Below are 11,957 nucleotides of genomic sequence, written 5' to 3' on the forward strand. Positions count from 1 at the left end.
GCCTCCTGGGTTCTCTTATGAACTGTGAGAACTCCGCTGATTTGCCTTCACGAATTGCCTGTTCCAAAGCGTCCTTCAAGTCAAAGCAATCTTGGGTTTTATGGCCGAAACCTTTGTGGTAGTCACAGTAGAGATTCTTGTTTTCGCCAGTTCTATCCTTGAGCTGGCGAGGCTTCGACAAGATGCCTTTGTTGGCTATCTGTTGGTATTCCTACTCGGGGCCGTCAGAGGGGTATAGTTCGTGAATTTTTCTACTCGGGAGAACGGTTTGAAGGGTTTAGTCGGCCCTCCATCCTTAGAGTGCTCCTTGGGCCTTTCCCCATTTCCGGGTTGGCGAGTAGGAAGATGGGCGGGCTGACGTTTGTTGGCCGTCACCACTTGGCTGACCTCCTTGTCGTTGATGTATTCTCTCGCCACATTCTGAATTTCCTACATGGTCCACACAGGTTTGGTAGTAAGGTGTTTTCTGAAGTCTTCATTCAACAGCCCATTTGTCAGACACAGGCTGGCCACCGAGTCGGTCAGGCCGTCAATCTCTAGGCATTCGTCATTGAACCTATCAAGATACTTCCTGGTCGGTTTCCCGTTTCTTTGGGTCACCCCTAGAAGGTTGATCGGGTTCTTGGCTTTGGCAATGCGTGTGGTAAATTGTGATAGAAAGCCACGGGTTATGTCCGCGAAAGTCGTCGCGGACCCTTGAGGGAGCGTGTTGAACCATCGGATTGCCGGTCCTGCCAGGGTCACGGGAAAAGCGCGACATCTCACCTTGTTGCCCGCACCCTCCAGGTTCATCCTGGCTTTAAAGACCGTTAGATGTTCCTGGGGGTCCTGGGTTCCATTGTATCTCATGTCCGTTGGCTTGTCAAAATGTTTTGACAGCCGAACCTCGAGAATGGAGTGGTGAAAAGGGGTTGCTCCCATGATTATGGGGTTTTGCCGCCTTCTCGGTCTCTCCCTGCTCTCTTCTCGGTCTTCCTCCTCAGCATGTCTCGCTAAGGGCCGAGTGTAGATTATGGAGTCTTGTCGTCTCCTCAGTATTTCCCTGCTTTTCCCTTGGCCCTCCGACTCTGCGCGGGTCAGTGGGTATCGGGAGCCCGGTGTACGTCTGGCATGGTTCCTCCGGGGGCTTCTTCCTCGGGTTTCCCCTCTCCTTTGAGGAGATTGGGAACGAGGTTGACTCGGGCCGGGCTGGTAGCACTCCCTGGTCGCCAGCTCCTTCTCAAGGTTTTGCACCCTATGGCACAACTCCTGTATTATTCTCGCATTGTCGCTTCCCGTTCCTCCGAAAGGATGCCTTTCCCGGGAACGGGAGGGAAGCTCATCGCCGTGGGAGAGGGATCTCGTGCGTTCACGGGAGGAAGCCAAGGAGGCCCTGGATTACTCTGCAGGAGGTTCACTACAGCTAATGAAGACAGCTGAAGAAGCTCAGAACCTCATAGACACTGTGACCAACAATCAATACTTTTATGCTCATCAAAGGCAACGCCAACCAGCTCTAAAAAAAGGTATATTAGAGCTTGAGGGTGTGGACACTATCTTGGCACAGAATAAATTGATGCACTAACAAATCCAACAGCAAATGGAGATGATGACAAAGAGAATAGATGGACTTCAAGTGGCTGCAGTAAACACGGCAAGTCAACCTTCAAGTGGATGGGGCCAAGGTGAAGAAGTTTTCGAGAAATGCAACAATGAGCAACAACCAGAGCAAGTTCAGTACATGCATAATACCTCAAGTTCTTCTCAAAATGACTTCCATGGTGATACTTACAATTCATCATGGAGGAACCATCCTAACTTAAGGTGGGGTGATAATCAAAATTCATGGTAGAGGAACCACAATTCCAACAATTTCCGCAACACAAGCAACCAAAATCATACTAACCAATACAAAAATCCACAAAACACATATCATCAAACCCACAACAACTCATAAGTCCACCAGAATAACTTCTCCACCCCTGTAAATAATGCAAACAACTTCCAACAACAACCATCTCATTTCACACAACCACAACCAAATGCAGACTTTCAGAGAATCTCTAGTCTAGAGATAATGATGGAGAAACTTATGAAAAATCAAGAGATGGCCAGACAAGATCAAGCCATGGCAAACAAAAACCAAGAGGCCTCAATCAAAAACCTTGAAAGAAAAATGAGGCAAATTGCTAAACAAATTTTAGAGATAGGTGAGAAGAGAGCAAATTCCTTCCCTAGTGATACTGAAAACAATCCAAGAGACACAGGAAAAGCCATAAAATTAGAGGAGTGCAAAGAAATCACTTTGAGAAGTGGAAAGAAGGTAGAGAAAGAAGTAATCACCCAGGAAGAGCATAACAAAGAAAGCTCAAAAGAAGAAGGGAAAGAGCAGAAGCAGGAGCAAGAAACTTCCACACAAAATGACAAATCAACCAAGAAGGAGGCAGTGAAAGCATACCAATCGATGTTGCCATATCCTCAAAGGTTCAAGGGAGAAAACAAAGAAAAGAAATACTCCAAATTCCTGGAGATATTTAAAACACTGCACATCAACATCCCATTCAGAAGCACTTGAACAGATGCCACTATATGCTAAGTTGTGAAAGGAATTGTTGACAAAGAAAAGATCCCTGAAAGAAGGACAAATGGTTGTGATGTCCAGGGAGTGTAGTGCCATCATCCAGAGAGAATTACCACGGAAGAGGAAAGACCCAAGGAGCTTTCATATCCCTTGAACCATAGGCAACATGATAATTGAGAGAGGATTTTGTAATCTTGGTGCAAGCATCAATCTGATGCCTCTATCCTTGATGAAGAAGCTTCAAATTCATGAATTGAAGTCCACACAGATAGTCCTCCAAATGGCAGATAAATCCATCAAGCAAGCACTTGGTGTTGTGGAGAATGTATTAGTAAAGGTGGAGAAATTTTTCCTCCCAGCTGACTTCGTCATTCTAGACATGGAGGAAGATCATAACACTCCCATTATTCTAGGAAGACCCTTCCTAGCTACGGACAGAGCACTAATTGATGTTGAGAAAGGAGAATTGATGCTAAGAGTGCATGAAGAGTATATAGTGTTTCATGTCTTCAAGAGTTTGCAAGATCCCAATCAAGAAGAAGAGTGTATGAGGATTGATCTGAGAGATCCAAACTTGAAAGAGGCACCTGATGAGTCATTCCCAATGCACTTAAGCTCATGCTAGAAAGGAAAAGAAGAGGTAGAAGTGTTGCAACAAACTCAAGGAGTTGAGGAGGAACTACAACCAAAGCCTCCACAGGAAATCCTCAGCAAGAACATAGCAACCATTGAGACTCCAAAACATGAACCACCTCTTAGAAAAAAAGAGAATCCCAAGAAAAAAGTACCAAGAGGGTGGAGAAACAAAAAAAATTCCCACTAAAAGCTTCATACCAGGGGATAAAGTGATGCTAGCTTACCAACCAATAGAAACATCTCCACATTTCTCTGGATATTACACAGTGAATAAAATCCTCTCACTTGAACATGGGGAAATCATCAAGAATGATACTGGAGAAAAGCTCACGGTGAGAGGGGAAGGGTTGAGGCATTATGTTCTCCATCCTCCCTAACAAAGGACAACCGTCAAGCTAATGACGATAAAAGAGCGCTTGTTGGGAGGCAACCCAACTAGAGGTAACTTTCTTTTCATAGTTGTTTTAATAAAAAGTCAAGATTTTCCTGTATTGCTAGGAGTTAAGTTTGGTGTTGCACACCAAAATGAGTATAAAAAGAGTGAATCTGTGATTTTAAGTTTGGTGTTCCACCTGAAATCTCACGAAACACACAATGACCTTCCAAAGAGCATCATGAGTCAGAAACTCCAAAACAATCAGGGAAATTGCTTGACAATTACTTAACTTTTAGTTATATCTAGCTTACTTAATAAAAGCACAAGGTTTCATGTATGTGATTGATCTGCATAAGAGACATTGGCAACTAAGTTTGGTGTTCATACACCAAAGTAAGTTCAAAAGTCTACAAACATTCATGCATGTTAACCATTTTTCAAGTGCTTGGGGGACAAGCAACTTCCACTATCATTGCAGAAAATCATTCAACTTTTTGGAAGGACTATACATCATCATCAAGAAAAGAACAAAAGCTAAGGAGGATGATGAAGGACTAAGCAAGAAGATGCCAAAAGGTTGTATTGTTACTCAACTATTTATGCCTTGAAGTGCTTTAGTTGGAAGTCTAATTGTACCCCTTCTAATTAGTTTACCTTTGTTTACATTCATTTTGTTTACTGTCTTTTAATTGTCAAATAAGTGTGCTAGTCTAAGTGTCTGCTTCATTTTCATCTGCTTGAATGTATGTCTTGTTCCCCTTTGCATAAATAAAAGAAAATGTTGAAACAGAAAGTGAAATTATCCAATTTGATAGGAATGAGAATAAAGTTCAGTGGTGGTATGTGCTAGATTGTTAGTAAGCTCACTAATAAAGAGGAAGGGTAGAGTGTCCCTTTTTAAGTATGAACTTAGCTACTGTCTGTGAAGCCTTAGTAAATAAATATCCTTGGAAGAAAGAAAGAGTAAGAAGGAAAGGAAGAAAAGCCAAGAATTGGCAACAAAAATGAAAGAAACAAAGAATAAAGCTAGACACCAATAGCTTGGACCTTAAGACACATGCCTGTGGTGCTTTTGTACTAGGATCTGCTTGGATAATTAGGTTCTAAGGAGTATTTTAAAACTTGGTAACTTGGGTTAACTAACCCGGAATTATCAACCGAAAGTCCACTATCAAGAGCAACCTAGTTACAAGGCATTTGGTAACCCAAAGAGGTGCTGGGCACCAATGTTCTTAAGAAGAATTATGAGCCAAGTGTCTGTGGTGAATATGTGTTGACTGAAAAACAAGCTAAAAAGTTACTGCAACATATGACACTAAGCTACAATTGAGGAATAAGTTTCTCAGCAGAAGAAAAAAAAACAAAAAAAAATCAAACACCAAAGATGGATGAATAACAAGGTTCACAGCAGCAAACCATAGTTAACACTTAAAAGGACAATTCAAACCTGGAAACCAATAAAATTAGAGCTTCAAACAGATCCTGCATGAAACCCCATGAACCTAGACTGAATGCTTTCAAATAAGGACAAATATGCTTCTCTGTTTTCATTCATTTTTCTCATGTTTTGCTGCTTGTTTGGGGACAAGCAAGATTTTAAGTTTGGTGTTGTGATGACAAGTCATCTTATGCTATTTTCACAAGCATTTTTCACTTGTTTTCATTAGGTTTCATGCACTTTCTTGCACAATAAGTAAGTAATTGGATTGGAATTTCATGCATCCCTTAGTTCAATTAGACATGGGTATTTATGTGCTTTTTCACAAGGTTTTATGCTAATTTTACTTGATGTTATGAATGATGCAAATACCTGGTGATTATAGCAAACTTTGATGCAAGTGTTTAATTGATAATAGGTGAAAAAGAGGTAAGAAAGAAGCAAGAAAGAAGAGGAAAAGGCAGAGGAAGTAACGTTTGTGGCCAAAGTTGGCTCACCAACGTTACCTCAAACATTGGAGGAAAAGGGGCTTGATTCAACAAAGGGCAAAAAGCCCAATCCAAGGACTTGAAGACTGAATTAGAAAGTGTATAAATAGAGGAAAATTTGATTTAGAAGGGGGCTAGCAAATCTAGAGGCTGAGTCAGGGACCCAAATTGGGAAACCTGCACTGATCTTATTTGGTGTTCTCTTTTCTGCAATTTTTTTGAAATTTTCTATTTTCTGTTTTACTGGAGCAATGATGAACTAAACTCCAATTTCATTAGGGGGAGGATCTCTATTGTAATCATAATGAATCAATGAAATTCTTCTTCTTCTCAATTCATTTGTGTAGCTATAGGATATCTTTTATTTTGATTGTGAATTATTCACTCCGGAAGGGGGTTTAATTCAGCTAAATGCTTGTGTGAGCCTCGGAAGGGGAATCACTTGCATTAGAATTGGAGCTCTATCCTTCACAATTCTCCTAACCAACATCATTCGGAAGGAATTGAGGTTTTGAGAATTTGTGTGGCTTATGGATAAGAGAATGTGCTCTAACTCTTCTCATGACAATTAGATCAAGGAATTGGCAAGATTGATTGTGATTAGAGAGATTGGATTGCCAAGGAATTGGGATCCAATCAATTTCAATCCGCCATAGATCTACTCATATTATTGAGAAAGGAGTTGAGACTCAATTGATTCATGATGGATTATGATATCTCCAATCACTGATGAATCATTTTCTTTGAATTTCTTCAATTTAGATCTCTCTGAATTCACTTCAATTTAAATTGTTTATTGCTGATTTGATCCCCTGCACCCATTTCCCTTTATAATTCATGCAATTTAAGTTTCACTGCAATTTAGATTCTGTAATTTTACTTTCTTGCACTCTAAGATTCCATTCTCTACATTTCTTGCAATTTGAGATTCAGTTCTTTTAGTTTCTTGCTCTTTAAGTTTCAGCAATTTACTTTTCTTGCCATTTAAGTTTCTGTCAATTTACTTTCAGCACTTTAATTTCTTGCAATTTATATTCTGTTAATCAATTTTCACTCAAAACACCAATTATTAGCTTAACTAGATTCATCACCCAACTAAAATTGCTTGATCCATCAATCCTCGTGGGATTGACCTCACTCTGGTGAGTTTACTACTTGATGCGACCCGGTACACTTGCCAATTAGTTTGTGCGGAATTCAATTTTTTGACATCAGGCACCAATGTTCGGTTGATCGGTTCCTGAACGGGTCGAAGGTGCTGTATACACGGCGGTGACAGGGGACCTGGATCCGGGTCGCTCGTACGTGATTGGACCTTCTGGGCGAACATTGAAGGGAGAGGAATGGAGCTTCACGATCTTCCGGGTTGATGAAGTAATGGGGGGGAGCCACCTGCAAAAGGGTCTCCGACGCTCAAGTCAGAATCCGTATAAGGTGGCAGAAAAAGTAAGGGTTAGGTGACGTATATGTGGGGAGGGATAGGGCCCTCCCCATATATACCCTGCTCTAGGGCGGGTCCCACATTAGCAGACCCACTTTCCAGGAAGTTTTCCTCCTCCAGCTGGCTAGTTTCACGCAGATAAGGAGGTGGCACGCAGGTTATCCCTTGGTTCGGGTAGGGCGTGTTGTCGGATTGGCGGTTTGTCCAGACCCGGACTCCTGCCTAGTTGGGCTGGGCCGGAACAAGTATAAAATACAAATTGAAATATAAAATATACATTAAAGATGAGTTAAATAATATATGTATTTATATATAAATACATATTAGTTAATTTAGTGACTAATTTTATTTTTATTTTTAAATGATGTCTTAAACTAAAAATGTTGTATTGATCATACAAATTTTTCATATTTTTATATATTTAATACATATAAAATATAAAAATGTTCTTTTTAACAATTTTTTGCAATATTTTTTTTATAATATCTTTAAAATGTGGTCTTAGTACTCATTTTAGCAAGACAATTAAGATAACGATAAATTATTATAGAAAAAGTCTAGGGGATGAATATTTTTGTTAAAATCTTGCCAACACTTATCTAGTAAAAGAAAAATGAGTAATTTTATACCATTAGATATAATCTCACACCATTAAAAACATTATTGATGTCTAATTAATAATTACAATTCATAGTAACTGCTGGCCCTAGCACTCTTCATTATTATATACTATTATAATTATTATGAGTTATTGCATTATTAATTAAATTTGACCACGATCATAATCGTCGATTGAGCATTGTAAATAAATATTAAATGTATTTGATTAGATTTTAAAATAGTTCGTGAATAAATATATTAAATTATGGTATCATTTTTAAAAGAAAAATATTATTTTTGCACTTCAAGTGATCATTATTATAGAAAGTTGAGAATTTTATTATATGAATTTACTTGTGAGTACACATTTTTATACATACTTCTACACATGCACATAATAATAATAATAATAATAATAATAATAATAATAATAATAATAATAATAATAATAATAATAATGACCGAAATCTGTCTCTCTCTGCTAGGGCTTGCCGCGCCATCATCATTGGGGTTCTGCCTCGCTGTTGTTGTTGGGTTTCAGCCATTCCGTCGACATTGGGCCAGCCCTCTGTTGCTCCCCCATAATCTCTGTGTATCCACGGGCTTTCTCTCCTTCGTTGCAGGTCCTGAGCTCTGGTTCCTTTGATCTCCCGTTATCTCTGAGCAAGGGTTTCATTTCTCCCCTATCATCGTTGTGCACCTGCTCTGTCGCTGTTGTTGCGGGTCCAAGGCGCTGGTGTCTCTCCCGCCATGCTATGCCCTGCTGCGCCATCATCACTGGAGGTTCAGCCACCCCTGGCACTTGCTTTGCCTTCCCTCTGCTATCGCGGGTCCTAGGCTTGGTTCTCTCCTCGTTCTTCTTCTTTATTTTCTATTTAGAAAGAAAGAATGGGAAGCAATCCGGCAACTACGTCGGAGAAGCACTCACCCCAAGAAATCTGCTACTACAAAGTATCAAGAAAGCCAAACTGAATGGAGATGAATATGTTCCAGATGTAGAAACTAAATCTATAGAGGCTGGGGATAAGGTGAACATGCAAGTGGAGAAAATAACCTCTAAGAAAGTTATGATGGATATGGTCACTGAAGAGAATACGCCAACTACAATTGCGAATGAAACAGGTGCCTGGACTGGGGCATGCTCGTATAAGAATAGCTTGCTACAGGATGGTACTGGAATGGTGCTATCATAGGAAGATATCTATCAACTAGTGGTCGAAGACTATAACCAATGTGAGACTAAGGATATGCCCTATGAGGCTCAGGCTCCCTTCGATCCAAAACCTATAGTGAGGTGTCATTAGAAGAGTACGAGGATTCATGTAAACCCTGGAAGTGTTCATTAATTGTTAAATTACTCAGAAAAAGCCTTGGTTATCGGGAAATGGAGTCATGGATGAAGCGAGTTTGGTCTCGGAATGGGGAGGTGAAGATCATTGATCTCACATGGAATTTCTTTTTGGTTTGGTTTATGGATAGAGGAAATTATCAACATGCACCCTTTGAAAGACCTTGGCAACTAGTACATCAATATCTTTTAGTGCAGCGTCAGAGACCCCTGTTTCAACCGTCTGGGGAGGCAATGCAAAACTTAGCAGTGTGAGTAAGAATCTCAGAACTTCTAGTTGAACTATATACTGAAAAATTTCTCTGGAGAGCAGGAGAAAAAATTAGTACAATATTAAAAGTAGACCAAAACACTTCCATCCACTCTAGGGGAAGGTTTGCGCACTTGTGCGTCAAAATTGATCTCAGGCAAATGTTGGAACTAGAAATTTAGGTGTTGGAACGAGATTTTAGAGTTGAATATGAAGGATTGCACTTAATATACTTTGGCTGTGGCAAGAATGGCCATAGACTGAAAGCTTGTCAGGAAGGAAATCAGGGAAGGATATTGAGTTGTCGCCGGGGTTGACTGAGAAAGCCCCAACTGTTTCTCGTCAACTAGAGGGAGTGGATAATTCTAGTTTGGTTCCAAACTCAGATGCCCTATCAGCAAAGACTACGGATGCAAACTCCAAAAAATTAGGAGCAAAAGACAGAGAAAACTCAGAAGCAAGAGATAATACAAAGATAGAGAAAACTTCTAGTATGTTTGGGCCGTGAATGTTAGTGAAAAAAGCCAAATGAAGTCCGACTCGTAATAAGGATGCCACTGACCTAGGAAAAAAAAGACGCATGGCTCTAGATCGCGCTTTCAGATTTTAGAGAATGAGGAGGCTCATGTCTCAGATTATGTTCAAACACAAAAAATGGACGGAGGGGTCAAACAGCCTCAAGTCAATGTCCTAAATAGATCAAAAAAATAATCTACCCCAAAAATGGGCCCATCTAGTAAAAGCCAACCTCAGGTCGGTTAGAAGGAGAGTAAAACTGCAATGAATGATAGCGTAGGTATGTGGAAAGGAAGCACTCAAATTTTAGAGACTACAAGAAAGAAAGGCAAGGAAGTAATCACATCCAATCCAATAGAGGAATTGATGAAAAAATAAGAAGACTATTAGGCGACGCTGGAAATGCTTAAACATGTAAGAAATTTAGTGGGAGACGATGCGTTAGCTTTGGGAGGTATGCCATATGCTCGAAGACATTTGTCATCCTATGAAGATCTCATAGTGGTGGAAGCAATTCGCTATAGGAATGGGTCGAAGCTCACAGTGGCAAACCCACCAGACCCAGGTGCACTTGGGGTAGGGATAGCTGCATCGTCAATGAGCATTCCGACCTCTGTTGGGGATAATTCGTCGAGTATGGTGGTAGAGCAACCCACCAAAGCTCACAGTCTTGGTCAAAATTGACTATGTCTCATATTCCTTTCTCTGTAAGTGAGTTTTTACGAATATTATAGCATAGGACTGCAGAGGGGTTGGAAGCAAGGGTTTTTCCAATTCGATGCGAGAGTTGTGTTGTAGATACCATGCTAACCTCGTTTGCTTACTTGAAATGCATGTCTTTAGTATGAAAGCAAGTAATATTACTAGAAAGTTTGGGTTTTCAAACTGGCATCTTGAAGAAGAGTTGGTTTTTCTAGAGGCATCTGGATACTGTGGAACTCTAATAGCTGAAAGGTTGATGTTATTGAGTCTCATAGATAATTTGTACACTTAAAGGTAGCATATGGTACATATCAGTTTTGGCACTTGATGGTGGTTTATGGTTTTCCTCATCTTAGGCTTCGGTCTGCTCTGTGGGAAGGATTATTGAGAATTGATGATTCCTTACAGGGTGAGTAGTGTGTAGCCAATGACTTTAATAGTGTGTTATTAATGGCAGACACAAGGGATAACTCTCAGCTATCAAGAGACCAATAATGCTTTGCGGATTGTCTCTTAGGATGTCAATTGCAAGATATGGGGTTTCAAGGCCACCTTTCACTTGACAAAGAGGATCAATTAGAAGAAGACTAGATAAATATATTACTAACGATGCATGGTCCCAAAGGCTAAAGATTTAATCAAGAGTAGTGAAACATCTTCCGAAATTAAAGTCTGACCATGCTCCTATTCTTCTTTATTTTGGTAAGTTAAGTGCAAATCTTCTTCTCGACTTTTTAGATTTATTGTAGCTTGGAAAACATGCAGAATTTAAGAAATTTCTGGAGAGTAACCGGAAGAAAAATGGGCTCTTGAATGAAAATATTTCAAAGTTTATGGAGGCAGCCAAGCATTGGAACAAAGACGTATTTGGGAACTTGTTCAAAAGGAAATCCCGACTATTTGCAAGATTGGATGGCATTGCTGCTGCTCTTCGGTTTGAAGTAAACCATTTCCTAGATAATTTGCAATCCTTTCTATGGAAGTAGCTAGAGACAGTGCTGATTCAGGAAGAGATTTACTGGAAGTGGCACTCAAGATGTAAGTGGATTAACTTTGGAGACAAAATAACTCCTACTTCCATAAAATTGCCACTTCTAAAAGGAGGAGGAATAAAGTGACTATGTTAAAGAATAATAAAGGAGTTTGGATAGATGATTCCCAACAACTTAAAGATCTTGGGATACAACACTTTCGTAATTTATACATAGAGGATATACCTTATGAGAAGTTGGAGGCACCTGACTTGTTTCCTTCGCTGATTGACAAGGAAAGAAGTCGACTAGACAGTATGGTAACCAATGAAGAGATTTCTTCTCCGTCTTTGCTCTGGGTGCTTGGAAAGCTCCAGGACCCAATGGCCTACCTCCGATATTTTACCAGAGTAACTGATCGGTTAAATGGCCTTTGGGAGAGTGGGTGAAGAAAGTATTCGTAGATCATGAGGACATCAAGGCAGTCAATAACACCTTCATCTCCCTTATTCTAAAAAGGGACAACCCAAAATCTTGTAGTCAGTTCAGGCCGATTGGATTATGCAACGTCACATATAAGCTGATAACTAAAATCATTTTTCACAAGTTTAAAGTAATTATGCCAAAGCTT

At 40.0% G+C, this 11,957-nt stretch overlaps 1 protein-coding gene across 1 annotated transcript; it reads right to left on the bottom strand.

Moving 5' to 3' along the window:
* Positions 1-429: 429 nt before the first annotated feature.
* On the bottom strand, positions 430-921 carry LOC107610356 (uncharacterized). The gene has a single exon (XM_016312415.1). It carries the CDS (start codon positions 919-921, stop codon positions 430-432), a length of 492 nt encoding a protein of 163 aa, XP_016167901.1.
* Positions 922-11,957: the final 11,036 nt, after the last annotated feature.

This window comes from Arachis ipaensis, chromosome B8 (assembly GCF_059453495.1).
Source record: "Arachis ipaensis isolate K30076 ecotype BB chromosome B8, ASM5945349v1, whole genome shotgun sequence".
Lineage (NCBI taxonomy): Eukaryota > Viridiplantae > Streptophyta > Magnoliopsida > Fabales > Fabaceae > Arachis > Arachis ipaensis.